General features: G+C 43.8%; 2 protein-coding genes across 2 annotated transcripts in view; one reads left to right on the top strand and one right to left on the bottom strand.

Annotated features, from left to right (window-relative positions):
- ITGB5 (integrin subunit beta 5) overlaps positions 1-21,660 on the top strand; it is a 113,874-nt gene that overhangs the window by 26,889 nt on the left and 65,325 nt on the right. Inside the window, exons 3-5 of the mRNA XM_012780437.3 lie at positions 1,975-2,179; positions 11,603-11,852; positions 20,354-20,522. Of these exons, the coding sequence (XP_012635891.2) occupies positions 1,975-2,179; positions 11,603-11,852; positions 20,354-20,522 (624 nt within the window). The remainder of the gene's footprint in view (positions 1-1,974; positions 2,180-11,602; positions 11,853-20,353; positions 20,523-21,660) is intronic.
- LOC142873454 (ATP synthase F(0) complex subunit f, mitochondrial) lies at positions 16,591-16,887 on the bottom strand. Its single transcript, XM_076007878.1, has one exon. The coding sequence runs from the start codon at positions 16,885-16,887 to the stop codon at positions 16,621-16,623; it is 267 nt and encodes an 88-aa protein (XP_075863993.1). The 3' UTR covers positions 16,591-16,620.

Below are 21,660 nucleotides of genomic sequence, written 5' to 3'. Positions count from 1 at the left end.
GTGTTGGGTCTCTGGGATCTGAAGCTCTTAGAACATCAGGCATCACGACATTCATGTGAGGAGGATTTTCTTAATCATGAGTCTTCCTTTCCTCCAAGGGCTCCTCAGAAGGAGCTGGGCTAGTTTGTCAGCAAGAAATCGGGAAATTCCCTACTGAGTAAGCTCTGAGCAGGTGAGGCCCCGAGCCCTTTTGGCTAATTAGATCTCTACTTCAGACAGCTCAAGATAGCAGACCAATACTTTCGGGGCCCTCAGAACCTCTCTTTACCCCATTCCTGTGCTTTTCTCACTCTTCGTTAGAACTGCTATATCAGAACCAAACTTGGCCACCTGGAACCCCATTTGGAAACCTTAGCTTTGAAATCTAAGACCAGAATAATCATTTTTCTAATCTTGTTCCATAACGAGTGTTTATGCCACCACTTATACTCGCGATGTAGTCTCCAAAGTTGTTGACAGGCAAGATCCCCAGGGGTTCGGTGCACAAAATAAAAACATTATTCCATTATTTAAATAAATAAATAAAACCAGAAAACAAATAAAAAAACTATCAGATAGGCCCAGGACAATCTCCCTGGATACTGCCAAGTGTTCTTGACTTCTTGGTCTTGAATTTTGCAAAGATTCTAATAAAGGGCATTGACCAGTCCTGGGACATCTGAGACCTTAGTGAAGGGTTAGTCCCTCTGATTTTTGTACCTCTGCGAGCAGTCTGGCTTCTGTCACAGTGGTCAAGGGACACTGACTCATCTATCTGGCAAAGTGTCACAGAGGGGAGAGGAAGAGATCAGCGCCCTAATCCTCCAGCCATTACAGGGATTATACAGTACGGCGCTGGCGTCCGACCAGCGGGAGGAGGTGATCTTCTCGTCCACATCCGCCGGTGAGCGGGCACTCACTCAGAAGAGCAGCCTGGGCTTGCTTTGCCATTAGAAACCCCTTTGCTGGAAATGGCCACCACTTAGAGGCTCCATATTTATAACAAAATATGTTGCTTTATTTTTAAATTAATACCTCAGCCTCCTGGTGCCCCAAATTGGGTCGGGTCACTCTGAGGTTCAGCTTTCTCCCAAATCCAATTTAAGAAAATAAAGATTTTTCTTATCAATGTGTTTTTATGGTACAAAACCAAAAGTATTTTAGTCCCTCTACTGTGACACCTCACTTTTTATTTTTCTTTTGAATCCTACTACAGATACAATTCAATTTTCTGGGTTTTTTTTTTCTTAATATAAGTGTTCTGAAATTTCTGCTTAATCTCTGTAATTGTTTATAATGACTGTATCGTCTATTGAAGCCATGTACCGTATTTTTCTTATGGTTTAAGCATTTAGGTTTACAAGTATATAAAATTACATGATAAATAATACTGTAATATATATCTTACAGAGTTTTTCCTTTTTTCCAATAGGAAAAAAGTTTCCAAAAAACTCTTATAGAGTTTTTCCTTTTTTCTTTTTTGTAATAGAGCTCTAGCAGTAGGCCACTGGGTCAGTGGCTCAGACTATACTGCCGCATTGTTCTCCTGAAGGTTGTGCTGAATCCAAGGCCTGCAAAAGATGACGAATGAACAGCTCAAGAGTTAACTCCTGAATGCCCGAGTGAGGATTTCTCAGCCACTATCATCTTTTAAAAAATTTTTAGCTATACAACTTTTGACTGTTTCAGTTTCTTTCTCTTGCTAATCATGTAGGCAGTTGGGAGTATTTTGACCATCAAAATAAGAATGAAACCAAACGTTTTTATTATGTGTTTACAGTTTACAAAATGCTTTCATGTCCAGTCGATCCTAATAATGCTTGGTGAGGCATTCAGGACAGGGATGCTCATTTCATCCCTACCCTTTACTTTCAGGCAATGAAAATGGAAGGTAGAGAGTTGAAGTCAACCAGGTAGTGACGTGCCCGCCACCTGCGATGTTCTGGGGAGACTCCCTGACCGCCTCCTGCTCTCTTCCTTTGTTTCCCTGCCTAGGACTTCGGCAGCCCCCGCTCTGTCACCTCTCGCTGTGACTTGAGGGCAAACCTGGTCAGAAATGGCTGTGGAGGCGAGATCGAGAGCCCGGCCAGCAGCACGCGCGTCCTGCGCAGCCTGCCTCTCAGCAGCAAGGGCTCCAGCTCCGCGGGCTCGGATGTCATTCAGATGACGCCGCAGGACATCGCCGTGAACCTGCGGCCCGGTGAGTTGCCCCTAGGAAAAGCTGGATGCGAGGGCTCAGGAAAGGCCGTGGTCAGGTTGGGGCGTGTCACCAATGGGAAAATGAGCCAGGCCAGGCTGAGGTCAGAGGCAGGAGAGGGCAACCATGTGGTGGGGCTCAGATCTCGGGAAGCAGACCACAGGGCCCCCGGCCTGGGGTGAAGGGGACATTTTTGCTATTTTTTAAAATTGTGGTAAAATATACATAATATAACATTTACCATGTTAGCCATCACTTACAATGTTAGGCGTCTCCACTATCTATTTTCAGAACTTTTTCATCATCCCAAACAGAAAATCTATACTCATTAAGCAATTACTCCTCATTCCACCTTATCCTCAGCCCCTGATCATCTTTATTCTACTTTCTGACTCCATGAATGTGGTTAGGTACCTACTGCAAGTGGAATCACTCAATATTTGTCCTTTGATATTTGACTTATTTCACTTAGCATAATGTTTTCAAGGTTCATCCATACTTTAAGCATGTGTCAGAATTTCATTCCTTTTTAGACTGAATATTTCATTGTATTGTATTGTACCGCATTTTGTTTTATTTTTTTATTTTTAATTTTTTTTAAGCAATGTCTTACTCTGTTGCCTGGGCTAGAGTACAGTGGCATCATCATAGCTCACTGCAACCTCGAACTCCTAGACTCAGGTGATCCTTCTGCCTCAGCCTCCCCAGTAGCTGGGACTACCGGCACACATCACCATGCTCGGCTATTTTTTACATTTTTGTAGAGATGAGGTCTCACTATGTTGCTTAGGCTTGTCTTGAACTCCTGGCCTCAGGTGATCCTCCCGCCTTTGCCTCTTAGAGTGCTAGGATTACAGGTGTGAGCCATCATGCATGGTTTCCACATTTTGTTTATCCAGTGAACATTGGGTTGTTTCCGACTTTTGGCCATTGTGAATAATGGTATTGTTTCTTATAGGAGGATCCTGGTAGATTTATTTCCTAGTTAATGCAAGTTGCTCAGGAAAAGTGCTACTTTTAGGAAAAAGCATTTTTTTCCCATTGGCAAATTCTGTTTGATTTTGTCGTATAATATTCTACACGGTAGAATCCTTGCAATGTCAAAGGGTGGATGTGCATGTGGCTACATTGGAAAGTATCACATTGTGGGGAGGGGGCAGATTTTTCCAAATTCTGTTGATTTTTAGCCTTTTGTTCTATCTTGTTGTCTAGGAAACCATTGGCAATAACTATTTGTAGATGGTTTCATGAGACTTCAGGGTAGCTTGTAGCAGGGGAAAGATCACGGATCCGGTTGGCTCTTCCGGGTTCTGGTCCTGGCTCTGTCCGTAGCTCAGGCCTGGGCAGGTTACTCCATCTCAGCAGCTCAGCATCTTTGTCGCATTTATTTCTCACAGGCAGGTTCAGAAGATTACAGGAGACTTTTTTGTATAAATGAACTTTAAAAAGTAATGGCCAAGGGTGCCAGGCAGAGGTTTGAGGAAGGGCGCTCAGTGGCTCAGACATGGGTTTAGCACAGTGCTACCTATGGAGCACTCAACGTGGCTCCTTATTATTATTACTGCTGAATGGTCTGCACCATGGGTTTTTGGGGGAAGAGCTCTGAGTCTTATATTTGAAAAATGTTTTTATTTTGTCTATTTTAATCATCTCAAAAATGAGAGGCAAAGGAAGGCTGTAAGGAGGCCCTGCTGGACAGAGAAGCCCAAGCTACTGGATTGCCCACCGAGGGGTCAGTGCTGAGATTAGTTGAAGTTAGGAGTTTTGCAAACTTAATCACTGTGAGTGACACACAGCCGTTTTGTTTGGTGAGATGCCAAGTTGAGAGAGAAAAGGAAGGGAACCCTTACAAAACTGTGTGGGTGAGGAGGGAAAGGCAGCTGAGCCTTTATGTGGGCAGATGTTTGGCGATGTTCTCTGGGGAAAAATAAATTGTCTTACATGAAGACTGGCTCCAGGTCAAGGGTTGTGTCCTAAAAGTGGGTGTAGGAGTTGTTATGGACTATTAATATTCTGGAACACTGTATAATATAAGAACATTATCAGCTAATATGACTGCTGTATCTTCCTTCTTACTGTGATAACAACAATATAACAACTTAAAGGAAATTCTTGAAAAATCATCCACTTTAAATACAATATTATTTTTCATTTTTACTGATCCTCTGTCTTTATTCACATGTTCATATTTTTCATATGCTTATAATCATAATGTATTTGTACCCGTATGCTGTTTTCAATCAACAATCTTTGGAAACAAGGACAAAAATTCACACTTCCAAAACAGTGTGTAGTTTCAGAGTCGTCGTTGAGGGAGGTTTTTAACTTGTATTTTTTGGCCTTCTCATCTAGAATAGCTCTCAAGGCCTGTGCTGTTCTCTCCAAGAAACGGTGACAAATCCTTTATTCTTTAGGGCAGATTTAATTTAGGAATCTCACAAAGCCAAAGAGGGCATAGTTTTAATAATTCCAGTTTTTCAAATCAGAATTAAGGTCTGCATATGAGCCGATAGACTGTTTGGTTTGACTTACTAACTGGCTTTTAAAATAGCCCCCATAGAGGAGTTACAGAGTAATTTTAGTAATGATAGGTTTATGCACAATATGTATTATTTATGTGTAAAACTCAATGTATGGTCAATTAAAAAAAATCAGTCTTATTTGGTTGGCATAGTCATATCTCCTGCTAAATGTTATGATAGTTTCTGGTTATTAGAAATAAAATGGAAAACATGATCCCATGTTTATACAAAACCTACGGGTGCTGTGTGCAGCTCTGTCTTGTGGGAGGTGTAGGAACGGGGAGCCCAGTGTTGGGGGCATCGAGGTGACAAAAGAGCTACCCCATGAAAATACACCCACACCATGAGGATGTTTCAGTCTGTGGAGGTGAAGACCAGGAGATTTGATGAAAATTTGAATCCTTAAGGGTCTAAAGCCATTGTGAATATGTTTTTCAAATATAGAAACACTTGAAACCAATGATGCCTTGTAAAATTTTGAAAATATGATTTTAATATTTAAAAAGAGAAGTACAGCCAAACCCCAGATATTGATTTGGGGGAAGGGGAGAATGGCATGTTGCAGTTAGCAAAATTTTCAGTTTAGTAAATGCATACTTACCTCAAGGAAATTCCTCCCTGACTCCGGGGAGGGCTTTCCAGTATGTTGGGATGGATTTTTCCATTATATCTTTTTAGATATGCTTTTGTGTCTCCTCCCTCCTCGCCTCCCCAGTACCTCATAATAAATATTTGTTGAGTGAAATATAACCCTTCGCCAGCCTTACACCAGACTGGTCAAGGACAAGCCTCAGCAACCACGAAGGCAAAGTTGTTGTTCCAGGATAGCTCTGGGGGAGAAAAAGGAAAGCAAATTTCCCTTTAAGCAGGATTTTTAGTTCTGTTTTCCTTCTTTTAAATTGAGATATATTTCACTTACCATACAATTCCCCATTTTGAAGTATACAGTTCAGTGGTTCTTAGTGTATTTGCAAGGTTGTACAACTATCACCACTATCTAATTCCAGAACATTTTCATCACCCCAAAAAGAGATTCCGTACCCATTATTAACAGTTACTCTTTATCCTGCCTCACCCACTCTCCATTCAGCCTCTAGCAACCACTAGTCTACTTTCTATCTCTGTGGTTTGGCCTGTTCTGGACATTTCCTGTAAGTCATATAATATGTGGCCATTTATGTCTGGTTTCTGTCACTTAGCAAAATGTTTTCAAGGTTCATCCATGTTGTAATATGTATTTCATTCCTTTTTATGGCCAAGTAATATTCCGTTGTGTGTATATAGATATGCCACTCTTAGCTGATGGCCATTTGGGTGGTTTCCACATTGAGGCAATTATGACTAATGCTGCAGTGAATATCCATGTACAAGCTGTGTGGGAACATGTGTTTTCAATCATCTTGGGTCTATAGCTTGGAGTGGAATTGCTGGGTCATATGGTAATTCTATGTTTAACTTTTTGAAGAACTGCCAAACTTGAAGCAGGATTTTGTATAAACACAGGATCATGTTTTCCATTTTATTTCAATACTGAAAACTATATATCAGGATAAGAACCTTAGAAAATTCTTAAGAAAGGACTTATACTTTCAAGTAAAGCTTACAGAGAATGGTCAGAAGCTGGAGGTAGTTTTGAAATACTGAGGCAATTAGAAAGGGCTTATTGAAGTCATTTGCCTGAATCCCTTAACCTCTTAAAACATGGCCCTTGATTGATAGCTCTCTTTTGTTTGTTTGTTTTAAAATTTTATTTTAGAAATAATTTTAGACTCACAAGAAGTTGGAAACATAACACAGAGATGTCCTATGTACCCTTCTCAGTTGTCTGCAGTGATAACATCTTATGTAACCACAAAAAGTTGTTAAAACCAGGACATTGACATTGATACAAAACTGTTATCTAAACTACAGGAGAGGCCGGGCACGGTGGCTCATGCCTGTAATCCTAGCACTCTGGGAGGCCGAGGCGGGAGGATTGCTCAAGGTCGGGAGTTCAAAACCAACCTGAGTGGGACCCCGTCTCTACTATAAATAGAAAGAAATTAATTGGCCAACTAATATATATATATATATATATATATATATGTGTATATATATATATACAAAAAAAAAATTAGCCAGGCATGGTGGCGCATGCCTGTAGTCCCAGCTACTCGGGAGGCTGAGGCAGTAGGATTGCTTGAGCCCAGGAGTTTGAGGTTGCTGTGAGCTAGGCTGACGCCACGGCACTCACTGTAGCCTGGGCAACAAAGTGAGACTCTGTCTCAAAAAAAAAAAAAAAAAGAGTTATAAAATAAATAAACTACAGGAGATTGGTCGCTTTGGGGTTTCCTGCCAGCCTCTATTTATGCTTTTTCCTCCCCTCTCCTTTCAGGTGCTACTTTGGAGGTGCCACTTTAGGTATTGCTTCTGCAATAAAGTTGCCACCCCGACTGACATTGTACATTCTTAAATAGACGAAGAAAGACTTTTGATGATGAGTGGATAAGGGATTATTTTAAAGGAAACTAGAAATGTAGGGCCCTGATGCTTGGAGACAGATACCATGGAGGCCAACCATGTCTTCAGATGACTTGTTTTTTGGTTCCATCTGTTAAGAGTCCGAATTCTGAGGGGGGAACGGGGTGCAGTGGAGCCTGACAGCCTTGTGCTAGAACAGTGAGGCACTTCTTTGGTTCTAGATCTGGATTTCATCCTGGGGCACTAGTTACCTCTGCTGTAGTGAACAGAAGAGCCGTATGTTCATTTACAAGACGAGCCCTAGGGCCCTACATTCCTGTTCAGTTATATTGCTGTGATGGTAAATTTGTATGTTTGCCCTCTTTCTTTCAATTTCTAGTAGAGAAGCGTACTTCTAGGGAATCAAAAACCATTCACATGTATATGGGATGGCAAGAGTCTCTATCAGCGGAGGTGCTACTTTGTCTTAGCACTTGAACAAAAATCAGTCTTTAAAAGTTTTGCTAGAATTCTCTACTCAGTCTCTAGAAATAGTTGTCATCTGATGTATGTCCCGAAGGAAAAAGCTAACTTTTCACTTTTTTTTTTTTTGAGACAGAGTCTCACTTTGTTGCCCAGGCTAGAGTGAGTGCCGTGGCGTCAGCCTGGCTCACAGCAACCTCAATCTCCGGGGCTCAGCGATCCTACTGCCTCAGCCTCCCAAGTAGCTGGGACTACAGGCATGCGCCACCATGCCCGGCTAATTTTTTGTATATATATTTTTAGTTGGTCAATTAATTTATTTCTATTTTTGGTAGAGACAGGGTCTCGCTCAGGCTGGTTTCGAACTCCTGACCTCGAGCAATCCGCCCGCCTCGGCCTCCCAAAGTGCTAGGATTACAGGCGTGAGCCACCGCGCCCGGCCTAACTTTTCACTTTTTATTAAAGGGAGGACAGAGAGAAGAAAGCTTGAAAAATACATTTTGGATGGAATGCTAGTTGCTACATGATTACAGTGGGAGAACCTGCACTTAGGAACAGAGCAGGGCCAGGAATTCTGTGCAGAATGCAGTTGGAGCTGGTGCTTTGGAAACAGGAAAAACCAGAAGGACATGGGGGTGGGGAGTAGCAACATCCTCACAGGTGCCAGGTGATCAGCCTCTCTTTTGAGTTTGCATTATCCTGTTTCTCTGATCCTGCCACTGGTCTGGAACAAGGATTATGTGGAACTGCCCCAGAGGGAAGGGGTGCAGCCTGTAGGGATCCTGTGTGGAGAGAGGGAGGGCACAGGGGACAGTGAGTCACCATAGACAGGCACAGACCCAGCCCTGACAGCAAAGGGGAGAAGGGCTGCGCACTGTGCCAGGCACATGGCAGGTGGCGACTGGCTTAAAGCCTCAGGCGGTGCGTGAGAGCAGCGTGGCTGAGAGAGTGGGGAGGAAGGACGGTGTCTGAGCACGCGTGGTTCTGGAAGCGCACCCAGAGGTAGGAGCCCTGCCCCAGACCTTCTCTCTGCAGACAACGCACTTCACGTCTGCTGTTGGGGAGTTGGTGCCGACAGCTTAACACCCACACCAAGAATCCTAACAGGAATGTCACTCCCTCCAAAATCGGCTGACAGAACAGTCCATATTGCCAAGGCCCATTCAGGAGTTTGTAGCATTTAAAATCAAGCATATTAGAGGTGGCAAAACCCACTTTTTCTGAGCATTAATATTACCCTCTTTCTTACATTCCTCCTTTTCTGGAAAAATGTGAGGAATATTTCTTTTTAACATTTGCAGCCCTCCTTTGGAAGAGGGTGTGTGTGTGTGTGTGTGTGTGTGTGTGTGTGTGTGTGTGTGTGTGTGTATTCTCTTACTGGTCAATTTGTTTTAGAATTTAATGCCACGAGATTTCTCACTTCAGAATAGATACCCTCTTACCATACAAAGGGACCTGTGTATTATACCTTATTTCCCTCTTTGCCTTCATAGCTGGAAAACTTGGTGTTAAATTTATATGCCCATGGCTGTAGCCATTCAAACTCAAGTTTCTGGCAGAATGTTCTATCTCTCTTTTTATCCCCACAGGAAATTACTTTAATAATTGACTTTTGACTTTTAATTATTACTTTAATAATTTGACTTTTGGGAGAACTGAGGCCACAGTTTTCCTTGTGGAGGAACATTTGTGGTGTTTATGTACATTATCTCCTTTACTCCCCACCATAATTGATAGCCTCTCCCCTTTACTGATGCAGAAACTGAGCAGCAAGTTGAGAGGAGCCTGAGGCCTCCCGAATCCCTGGTGACAGGTCTGGATTGGAACCCTCCCCCACTTCCAAGCCTGGTGCCAGCTCCTGTCCCATGGTACCTCCCAGCCTCCTGGAATCCAAGCCAGTTCTCTGTTTCCTGGTTTTAAAATGCCCATCTGTTAATTACACATAACTCTTAGAAAGGTAGAAAGTGGATTATGGATAAAAGAAGGTGTAGCTGGGAACTTGGGGGAAGGTTGACAGGTGGCAGAAAATGTAGAAGACCCTGAAAAGAGGTGAGGCATCAGGCAGAGAAGATACAATGGCAGGTTCTGTCCATTTGGGGTCTGTTGTCAGCCCAGGCAAGGGCCAAGGAGGGGTCTCCCTTCCCCCTACTCCTCCCTCCTCTCTGCCCCTCTCCCACTATGTTGTGGTATCCAAAGGCCCTTTGGAGGGACCTGCTCTGTTGGCCTGATGGGAGCCAGAGACAGACACTGCAGCAGCCTGGAATTCATTCTGGAAGAAATCTCGAACATTCCTCTGTTTGAGTCAGACTCCGGTGGTTTTAAAAATAGGCTCATACCAGCAGGCGACCAAAACTATATCAATCCTGAGGCGGCCAGAACAGTACATGCAAAGGCAAGTCAGGGAAAGCAGGCTCGGAGCTGCCACTCTGGCTACAAATAGTAATTATAATAATCGTATTCATTTGTGCAAGACTCTACTGCTTGTAGAACACTTCTCTCCCTCATGAGTGCATCACAGCCTTAACCACGGCTGTGAGCATTGTTATTTCCATTTTATATTTGGGGAATATATAGGCTCAGAGAATATATTGAGGCTCAGGTTGCACCCCTAGTTCAGGGACAGAGCTGGAACTTGAACAAAATCTTTTGATCATTTGATTCTTCATGGTCTGGTTAGTGACATATGCTTTATTTGGGGTGGGAGACAGAAAGGGAGCATAAAAGATTGAGTCTTCTACCCTGCAGGTTCAAGAGGGCTTCAGTTTGCTGGTTGTCGGCTTGAAGTGAAAGATTGGTTGCTCTAAGATGTGGCTGTTAGCATGTCATGTGTGGTCCCCTTGGACAAGAGAGAGGCTGCCTTTGCTGTTGTACCTCTAAACACATAAAGAATACATCCAGATTACAAATAACAGTTCTGCTCCAGGATAAATAGGACATCTTTTGGTGCTCCTGAAAGGCTAATGAGCCCAAGGGAGCTAGAATTACCTGGTATGACTTGAGCCTTGAAGTTGGTTCTGAGTGACTTGTTTTAGAAATTATGAAATTATTTAGGGATCATTATCCTGGTGTGGGTCCTCCAGTTACTGCCCTGACTTGGGGAGATAGCAAAGGCCACACCTCCCAGATGTTGGCTTTTCTCTTTGTTTTCCTCCTTTGAATCAATTCTGTTGTCCTCTGTCTGTTGGCTACCTCACTATAGAACCAAAAACCATTTTCTCTTTCTTGTAGCTGGTAGACAAATCCAGCAGTGTTTTTTCTTTTTTCTTTCTTTTCTTTTGTTCTTTTTTTTTTTTTGAGTTAAAATTTGGAATTCATTTTCCTGTATTTATATATATACTTTCTGATGATAATGAGTTGTACCTGATGTTCCAAAGCATCAAACTAAATAGTAAGTTTGTGGCTAGGGAAATAGAAACAAAAACAGGTGACTTGGCACAAGCATAAATATTTTTGCCCTTTGTGGTATTTTAAGTAACTGCCCTCTTTGCCTTATGCCTCTCTCTCTCTCTTCCCCTCCTAGTTCTTTCTCCCTCATGCCCATACTCCTGTTTTGTTAATTTCTTCCCTGCTTTCTGTTCCACACACACCTTCCCATCTTAGCTGGGTCTTTTTCTGGAGTCTGTGTGTGGTAGGTGGGCTATTCTCCACCCGCCACGTGTCCATGGAATTGTCCGGCTCACTGTCTGCTAATTACCCAAGGGTCCTTGTTGCTGAGAAAACAGAGCCGCACTAAAGAGCCTGGTTGTTAAAGAGTTTCCTGAGAAATGCTGAGCCAGGTGTTTGGGAAGGAGGAGTGAGGGCTTTACCCTCGGCACCCCGTGTTCCCCTCAGGCACTCTACTTCCAAGCAAAATATTTCTTCTGGGAGGCACACAGTCACTTAAGAAAAGTGAGAGGTGAACCAGCTTTGAAAGCAAAATCTTCCCTTCATTCCGCAGTAAGTTGCATGGGCTCTCACATGCATGGCCTCTCTGTTGGCACAGGTGACAAGACAGCGTTCCAGCTGCAGGTTCGCCAGGTGGAGGATTACCCTGTGGACTTGTACTATCTGATGGACCTCTCCCTGTCCATGAAGGATGACCTGGACAACATCCGGAACCTGGGCACCAAGCTTGCTGAGGAGATGCGGAAGCTCACCAGCAACTTTCGGTTGGGGTTTGGGTCTTTTGTGGACAAGGACATTTCTCCTTTCTCCTACACGGCACCGAGATACCAGACCAATCCATGCATTGGGTAAGTGACCCTTTGGGCTTCTCTTGGGGACTTACGGGTGTAAGAATGGAATAGAGGGAAACTTAGCTCAAAGAAAGAACTAGGGAAGGCATGTTTAGGAGGGATGGCCAGGCTTAGGAGTTTAACTTGATCAATGATGAAGGGAAGGCCTTTCCTTCCCCTGCGTGTAAAGAAATGAGCTATCACAAGGTTGCATAAAGATATAATGATCACAACCTGTTTATTTTCCTACGTCTTTACATAGCACCATTTTCTGACATTAATAGAATGTAGACAGTGTCCTCAGGGAGTGATGGATCTGGGTGATCAGGGAGGGGACAGACAGGACAACTTAAACTTTCACCCTTGCTTGTGGTAACTTTGGAATAAATGAATTCAAAATTTGTCCCTATTATTTATGTAAATTACTATAACTTGACAAAACTAAATGAAAATCCTCTTTTAAAGGTATGAATATTTTTTTCAACATAAGTCAAGTACCTGACCCAGAAAATATTCGATAAATTATTAGAGAACAGGTGTTTCTAACTGCTGCAACAAAATAATGCAAAAGTATATAAAGGCTCAAACTTGCTAGAAGTTTCTTTCCTGCTCACTAAGTCCAACTGAGTCTCATGATCAGTGGACACTTCTCCTCCAGGAAGTGACTAAGGGACCCAGGATCCTTCTGTCTTCCAGGCTTTACCGTCTTCCACAAATAGCTTCTGAGGTCATCCTGCATGGAGGATCATGTGTCAGAGGATAAGCCTCGCCATTTCTGCTCCCACGTTCTATTAGTCAGAACTGAATTCTAGCAAGGAGGCTGGAAACCAGCTTAGCTGTGTGCCCAGGAATCAGAGGAAACAGGATTAGTGAACAGGTCTCTGCCTTGGGGTGTTTGTATGCATGTGGTGGAGGGAAGATGAGGGGGTCACTTCCTTCTGTCTCCCTATCACGACCTCTACTGGGTTGGTTTCTTTCTTTTCTAGTCTTTCGAGTGTTCCTTTAAATGTCAAGGTTATGCAGTGTGACTACAATGAGTGGTAACTTCCAACTTTTCCTTGCCTTATCCACATTCAACTTCAGGGAGGCTTTGGGATAGAAGGCCCCAGAGTAGTCACTAGGTAAGAGAACAAGTCAGACTTAAGTTCTTTTTTTTTTTGTGAGACAGTCTCGCTTTGCTGCCCAGGCTAGAGTGAGTGCCGTGGCATCAGCCTAGCTCACAGCAACCTCAAACTCCTGGGCTCAAGCAATCCTCCTGCCTCAGCCTTCCGAGTAACTGGGACTACAGGCATGCGCCACCATGTCCGGCTAATTTTTTCTATATATATTAGTTGGCCAATTAATTTCTATTTATAGTAGAGACAGGGTCTTGCTCTTGCTCAGGCTGGTTTCGAACTCCTGACCTCGAGCAATCCACCCGCCTTGGCTTCCCAGAGTGCTAGGATTACATGTGTGAGCCACCGCGCCGGGCCCAGACTTAAGTTCTTACTAAGTGTTAGGCACCACACTAAACACTTTATGTGGTTTTATCTCATTTAAATCTCATAACAACCTGTTGAGGTCTCTAAGGTAGGTGTAAGTCAGATTTTAAAGATGAAGAAACTGAGGCTTAGAGAGAATACATAACTTGCCCAAGATTACACAGATAACAAGGGGTAGACCTGGAATATGAATCTAGACAAGCTACTTTCAGAGTCTGCATTCTCATTAATAAGGTGCCTATTTTTTCCCCATCCAAATCTCACTACAACATAAATATTTTACCTGTGGCTGAGCAATAATACCCTCTCCAAAACCATCTTGCCCCTCCTCTGGAGGCTTACCTAAGGATAATGGTAGGCTCTGTTGCAGTAATATGCAATCCCCACATCTCAGTGGTTCAACACACAGTTTCTGTTGTAAAATCTAATGAGAGTTGAGCTGCTTTCCTTGGTGGCTCTCCTTTGCACAGTGACTCAAGGATCCAGGCTCCCTCTATCTTGTGATGTCACTTTCAATTCTTGGTCTCTCAGCTGCCACCAAGGGAGAGAGAGCTGTTCTTAAAGCCCTGAGCTGGCCGATCTCTACAGATTCTCTTTGGTAGCCATGGCAGCTCCCAGCTCTGAGTTGGTGCTGGTGGCGTTTGTTCTTCTGAATCCTTCCTGATCCTTTTGTACACTCTCCTAGAAGCTAGCTTAGATCTTCTCCAGGGGTTGGCAGTGGGCACTGGTGGAAAAACAGACAAGAAAGAGTTTTAAATACAAAGGAGACTCTAAGTTCCTTAATCATAAAGAGATGCTAGGTGTGACCATTTGCTGGGTTTAGCTTCCTCCTGTGGCCACTGGGATTATTATTACTTTGATCCTGTCTCCAAGGCCCTTTTCAGCTAAGTCCAGATGCCACAAGTCCTCTTGCTGGAGTTTCACTACTTACCAGGACCAATAGCATCTTAACCCAAACTTTTTTCAGTTAATCTGGAATAGTGATTTTGTCTACTTCTTTTCCCCTCTGCCTTGCCTGGGCCCTGCCTCCAGACAGACAGGGTGTGTGTCCACTTTCGCTCTTCCGAAGCTCGTCCGCTAACTCAAACACTAGATTGGACGCTGGCAGAGGATCAAGAGCTGGCCCTGGGCGCTCTGCCTTTGAATATTCAGAGTTGTCACCATTGCTTATTCAGAGCCCGTCCTCTAGCCTCTCAAAGGCAGGGCCAGTTGCCGACAGGAAAGTTCTTGACAGTGAGTACAAGGCACACTGAAAAGCTGCTTGTCATTGGGAAAGTGGCAGGATGAACAAAAACTTAAACAGAAAAGGATTAAAATTTTAAAATAAAAAAAGTAAAATATATTTTTAAAAAAGGTAAGAAAACTGCTTGTAAGACAGGCAACCTGGTGAAGAATGAGAGTTTTGAAGGAAACATCAGATCTAAGTTATGTAAATCTCTCTTTTCTGAGCTGGGCAATGCGAGGAGGAGTCACACTTTAGCTCAGTGGGCAGGCTGAGGTTTCAACCCCGTGTCTAGTTGATGTCACGTCCTGGGTCTCCAGGGAGAGTCCCCCCTGCTCCTTGGAGAGAAGCACCCAATCCAGGGTGTGATCTGGCTGCTCCTGTGCCCGGTCCAGCACGTGCATGTGTTCTGTTTGCCTTTCTATTTTAATGACACTGTGGAATAGTTACTAACATGTCTTTTAAAAAACAGAAGATTTAATCAAGAATAACTGGGATTTCTGTTTTTTCTTGCAAAACAGCGATGTCTAGCAGAGCTGGGCTTGTACTGCAGCATGTTTGGCTGCCACAGTCTCCACCACTCCCTCTTGTCTTGCGGTTGGTCTGTTCCGCATGCTTGCATTCCCCCCTGGGGCTCAGCAGATGTTTGTGATTCTTGTGTAACTATCCTTTTCCTCCAGCCAATGTGGAAAGGAAAGCCACAGAGTTCTTCTCAAGCTCCAGTGACACCTTCAGTTAGGTTTTTCTCTCCTGTGGTGGAAGCAACAGCCCCCAGGAAGTTTTGGGGACACGGGGAAGTCAGGGGAAGGGAGTTAACCACCTGTGCAGGACATGGCAAAGAGAGCCAGTATGCGTGGGACGTTCCTAAGGTTTGTCTCTCCTTCTTCTGTTCCAGATGTTTCTGCCAAAGGATCAAATTGCTAGACTCATCCATTCCCATCTTAGAATGTATCAGAAATGCCAAGTCTGAAGTAGGAAGTGCCAGGGCTGCCACAGGAAGACAAAACGCATAGAGTAATTTAATCGTCAGATTAAAGAACTGTTTACTTGCTATTTTGAGTAATAGGAATAGTTTTACAGGGAAGAGTCACATGATATTCACTGATACAGGATTTGAAGGATTAATCTGGCATGTTATTTCCAGTTCTGAGCACTTTTTCTTTTGTTAGGGGTATTGGGCTGTTGTTGAAATACATATCATGTGAAAATATTTGCAAGTGAGATAATACCCTTATCCTTATTTATAATACATTGTTACTTATCCTTTGCGTATTTCTCCCAGGAAGTCATAGCATTCCTTCATCGCCTTGAAGGTAATATTCCTTTGTCTACTACCAGCATCTCTCATGGCTGATACGACATCTTCTGTCTGTCTAATCATTTTCCTTCTCTCTGGTGGTATTTGGTATTTTCCTGTGCTTTTCATGTTCTATAATTGTATGCACTCCAATGTGTCTAGGTTGGATTTTTGTTCACGCTCAGAACTTGGTCTGCTTGATTAATCTGAGAGTACATCTTTGTTCTTGAAAATTCTCAGACGTTATCTCTTTGCTTGCTTCCTCTCTCCTCTCCTCTCCATTTTCTTTCTGACACTATTAGATGTCAGTTTGGAGCTTCTCATACTAAACTTCCTGCTTCTTAATTTTTCTCCTAAATTTCTACCCTTTCTTTCTTTCTCTTAGCTGAATAGTAGGAAATTTCTTGCAGTTTACTATTTAGTTCTTCAGCTGATTAATTCATACATTGAGATTTTATTTTTGAATTTCAGTGACATTTTTCATTTCTTTAATTTTTATTTGGTTCTTTTTCAGACTCTTTGTTTTTCATAGTATTTTTTTTTCAGAGCCTTTTGTTTTATTTTGTTTTTGTAATAACGTCCTGTTTGGCCTTTGGTTTCTATTCCTTCCTCTCCTTAAATGTTTTAAATATCTTTTTTTTACACATACCAGTCATCTTTTATTTGGAGGTCAATTGTCACTAGGATGTGAAAGGGTTCAGCAATGATGGAGTTCCTCACAGAGGGTGCAGGGCCAAGAAGGTCAAGGTCAGGAGTGCAGAGTATGCCTCCTGCATGGTACCCTCTTCAGTGGTACTTGCGTCGCCGCTCATGTTTGAGCTCCTTGTAAGAAAGGCAGTAGTTGAAAAGCACATAAGCTCCCAGTATCATAGAAATCCCAGCGAAGCTCCCCTTCTTCACATCGATGTACTTGTTGTAATACCGGTAGTAACCTCTTTGAAAAGCCCCAACAATGCCTTTAGGGGTGAAATCCCGCATCAAAATCCAGCTTGGCAGCTCCCCTACTTTGACATCCATGAGTTTCTTCTCCTTCACTGGTACGACTGACGCCATCTTGAAGCCTTGAAGCCCTTTAAGTATCTTTATCTTAAAGTATTTCAAATCATCCTCTATTTCTTGGATTATGGATCCTGCAGTGTATTGGATTTGCTGACATTCCTTCCTGGTTTGTTTCTCATGGGATTTACACCTTTTTCATTAGCTCATCTTCATCAGGAGTTTTGTGTTTGCTGCCATCAGGAGCCTCCAAGTTTCACTGTGGGACTGGTTTTCTCAGTTGGGGATTTCTTCACCATAAAAGTAGTGAATTCTGATTGTTGAGACCTGGAGTTACAATTTGTATGGGTGAGTCGCCTTGCTCATGGCCTGGAGTAGATGGTAGGCTTCCTCGCCTCTTTCCTAGACCAGCAGCTGGACTGCTTCTGTTTCTGGTTTTGGTGGCACGGTTTGAGCTCTTTGCAGAGCTTGGCTTTGTGCAGAGAGCCCTATTCCAGTGCTCAGCCTTGAGCAAGCAGGAGACTCATCCCCCCATCTGGTGGGCTCCTGCCGAAAGCCCTGGGGCCTCGGCAAGGCCTGGCACAGTGGGGAGCCCCTGAGCATGAGCTCCTGCTCACCTCCCTCCTATTCCCCTTGATCCATTCATTTGTTGAGTGGTTTCCTCTTCATTTCTGGAATCTGGGATTTCCCTTTTAAGCTCCCAGACTTGGCTATATACTAAATATTTTAAAGTTATGTTTTATCTAGCAGTTCTATATGTTTAGAGTAAGAGGGGAGGCTTTCCATGTCAGCTCAATCCACAATCCATGATATCCTAAAGCATTAGATTGTTTTCTGGATTTGTCTAGATCTAGTGTCTTTGAATTAGATTCACTTTTTTTTTTTTTTGAGACAGAGTCTCTCTCTGTTGCCTGGGCTAGAATGCCATGGTGTCAGCCTAGCTCACAGCTACCTCAAACTCCTGGGCTCAAGCAATCCTCCTGCCTCAGCCTCCGGAGTAGCTGGGACTACAGGCATGTGACACCACACCTGGCTAATTTTTTCTATTTTTAGTTGACCAGCTAATTTATTTCTATTTTTAGTAGAGACAGGGTCTTGCTCTTGGCTCAGGCTGGTCTCGAACTCCTGACCTCAAGTGATCCTCCCACCTCAGCCTCCCGGAGTGCTAGGATTACAGGTGTGAGCCACCACACTCAGCCTGGATTCACTTTTTACATATACACTCCTTCAGCTCTTTAACCATATATATTTTATTTTTTATCTTCCTTGTTAATAATCCTTAATTTAATAACCCCTAAACTGGGGTCCCACAGCACAGACACAGGGTGGGGGTGGAATAGTCCCCTGGCATGAGACCCCAGAGCACCTAGATCTTCAGGTCGCTTAGCGCTTCCAGGGGTTAAGTCAGATAACCAGGCACAGGTGACATCCTATTCCAGTGACAATGGAGACATTGCCAGGGTCTGTGTGACAAAGCTGTGTTCCTTTCAGTAAGAAGTGACTCTGATTTGGTTATAGAAAATTCGCTGCAATGAAGGCTTCTCTTTGGCAAACACATTTTCTTAAAAGTAATTCTCCACTGTAAAAATGTATCTGCTGATTGCTGTTTGCAGAAGTGAAAGGGAAGAGGTAAAATATGCGGAGCTTTAGCTGAGTTTCTCACAGCTTTTCTGGTTTTCTCATTAAACAGCAATTATTATTCAGTCTCTCTCGTCCTTTTCCATAACCAGCCTGACCGAGTGCGACAATAAACACACACCTGAAGTCCTAAATCGAGGAACAGAAAAACAGAAGAGTGTAGGAGCGTGGAGGAAGATAAGAGGCGTGAGAGTTTGGATATATTTACTTCCTTCTGGGACTAGTATGCATTTGTCAAATAGCTACAGATGGGACCTCAGTGCCTTCTTCCAGCTGGGAATGTAGTTTCCACGGCTGTTCTCTTTACGACAAAATGAGCCGGTATTCAGAAGTTTGGGTGGCCAGAGGCATGGGCTTAAAAAAGAGTTTGACTTGTCCAAGCAAAGGTGTTCATGAAGATTTGGAGGGAGAAGGGAGGAAAACAAAGCAAGACAAGTAGGGAAAGCCTCTAGCTGCGGCCACCTGTCCTGTCCAGAGAGAACCGTGATAATCCTGGGAGTAGGGTTGATTCTGTCCAGAGCTGGCCTGTTTCGAGGGACGGTGTGCCATGTCGTGTTGTGCCTGTGGTGGGTGGAGCAGGGACTGGAGCCCTGAAGGGAGGGGATGGAGTGGCTCTTAGAAGCCAAAGCTTGTCTCTTTGCAGGGAAGGGGGCCTGCCCAGACCTGCCTGATGAGGATGCTCTGTGGTAGCAGTTCAGACGGAGTCCTCCTAGCAGTTGCTAAACCTGTTTCCCTTCCCATGTGCACAGCTTGGATTGGATTATAAAGCTGGTCCCCCAGGGCTCTCCGTTAGTGCTGGGTTTTCATTTTTTGTTCTAAAAGAGAGGTGTCCTTAACACGGCCATAGGCCCTGCAGTGGGGCCCAGCCTCTTCTCACTCCCACTGCAGCCCCACTAGCTACCTCTGTCCTTGGGCCTTCTATGCTTCTTCCTGCCACAGGACTCTTGCACGTACTCTTCTCTCTGGCTACGACACTCTTCCCTCTCCCTCTTTACCTTGTGAACCCATTTATAAAACAATGTAAGGCCTTTCTTCCTAGTTCATTAACTGTAGGTCAAGGTGAAACTCCTAGAACTGTAGTTGGGAGCTAACATCCTCCAGGAATGGGGCCACTTGGGGTCTGCACAACAGACTAGAAAGGAGATCACCCGGTATTTTAGGAGAAAGGCTTGGTATTAACCTACTATTGACATGCAGTTCCTCCTTCTTTCCAAATTTCCAGATATAACTTTCCATTTGAAGGTGCTTAGTTTCTATGATTGTTGTTGCATCTAGGAGACCTGATAGTTTATCATTGAAGTATTTATAAATAAGTAAAGAGGCAGAAAGAATGTTTTCATTCCTGTTCCATTTAGCATTCGCTCGTGTGCCAGCATATTCTGGTGGTCAGTGAGTGCTTGACAGGAAGAGGTTATGTGATCCTTTGTCACATGGCAGCGGCAGAGTTGACGTGAGAAGCTGGTTTCACAGAGTAACTCTGCTTCCATCGCCTTCTCTGGACACCGTCCACCTTCCTCAGCCCAGAGGAGCCTTCCCCTCCGCTCTGCCTGGGCTTGCCCACTCCACGGGCCCCACTCGCCTTGCTAGGCCCACACCAAGTCTTCCTCCAGCCACAGTGGCCTACTGTTATCTCTGCTTGCTCTGAACCATCGTCCATACCATTCGCTTACACCGTGGCGTGTGCCGTCCTGCATGCAGTTTGGGGCTTGATGTTTCAAGAGTAGGGACTACGTTATTTATCTTTGTTCTCCCCGGAGCACAGAGTAGGTGCTGTGTAAACATTTATTGGTGCCTCTCAAGGCACTCAGTGAATGCACAGAACACTTGGTTAAGATTGAGACATAATGATGGAAAAGTGACTCTTCTCTTTCTTCTTTCTCTCTAGTTACAAGTTATTTCCAAACTGCGTCCCGTCCTTTGGGTTCCGCCATCTGCTGCCTCTCACGGACAGAGTCGACAGCTTCAACGAGGAAGTTCGGAAACAGAGGGTGTCCCGGAACCGCGACGCCCCCGAGGGGGGCTTTGATGCAGTACTCCAGGCGGCTGTCTGCAAGGTAACTTTGCTTTCTGGTCTTGTCCCTGCACCGGAGGTCAAGGTAGAGAGCATTAGTGTGGGTGTTGGTACTTCCTGCAGGACGTGGCAGATTTTCAGCCACCCTAGGATGTGGCTCCTGTCCACTCTTACATCAGAGGCTGAGCTCAGTGGAACCTCAGGGAAATCCACAGCAGTGAAATCAGCTGGCGCTCAGGAACGGATTGGGCTGGTGTGTGTCCATGTCAGGGTGTGGCTGTGTGCAGTGGGTGCTGTCTCTGCCAGAAGACAGCTGGTCTGTGTTTATACATTTGGCTTTTTTGCTTCTTTTCAGGGGAAAAAAAGTAAAGGTCAAGCCATATACATAGAAGCTTGTAGAGCTTTCTGGCTCAAGTTTTGTAAACCTTAGAGACTGCTCTATTGGAGAACTAGTTGAAAAAGAATTGTGTGACACCTTTGGTTGCATTTGTATTAATTTATTTTTCTCTGCTTTTTTGTGATATATGAATCCAGAGGGAGGACATAGACTTAAGCCAGAAATGAACTCATGCTTTGAGCTTCCAATCTCAGCAAAATATATAAATGGAATGTTGGTAATAATAATGTAAAATAATTTTCTAATGTTAAGCCAGTGACACTGATAAAAAAATAAAAGTAAACATCATTCTTGAATTTGCTACCACAACACATACTTGTAAAATTCGTGTTTATCTTTCTAGTCTTGGTGCATACATTTAGCATTTTTTCTTTTTTTTTTTTTTTTGACTCATGGACGAGGTTCTGGGGCCCCAAGAGAGGGGGGCCCCAGAAGTCACTCACACTTAGCATTTTTTTCATGGTGGTCATTATAGAGTATATATAATTGATAATGCTTTCTTGAAAATTCAGGCATGTTTGGCAATAGAAGGATGTTAGGAACTCTTCAGTTTGGGGAGGCCAGAATTAGAGGTTAGAACTCAGTTTAGAAGCTACATAAGGCAGCTGTTACTCACTCACTAAGTGACTTGCACTTAATTGCCTGCTCACATCGTTTCTGACCTCAGATAGCTTAGGTCCAGTGTGTCACACACTCACTTTTCCTCTTCACTCCATCCTTGACAGCATGAGAAGAGAATTGCAGTTGTTCTTCCTGAAATGAAAACCAACATGGGAGCCAGAGA

Source organism: Microcebus murinus, chromosome 1 (genome assembly GCF_040939455.1).
Source record: "Microcebus murinus isolate Inina chromosome 1, M.murinus_Inina_mat1.0, whole genome shotgun sequence".
Taxonomy (NCBI): Eukaryota; Metazoa; Chordata; class Mammalia; order Primates; family Cheirogaleidae; genus Microcebus; species Microcebus murinus.
The sequence above is the reverse complement of the archived record's forward strand: the minus strand, read 5'-3'. Positions and strand labels throughout refer to the sequence as shown.

Bases quoted from the DNA above. Each gene is read 5' to 3' on its own strand.
- LOC142873454 (XM_076007878.1), bottom strand. From the start codon at position 16,887: ATGGCGTCAGTCGTACCAGTGAAGGAGAAGAAACTCATGGATGTCAAA.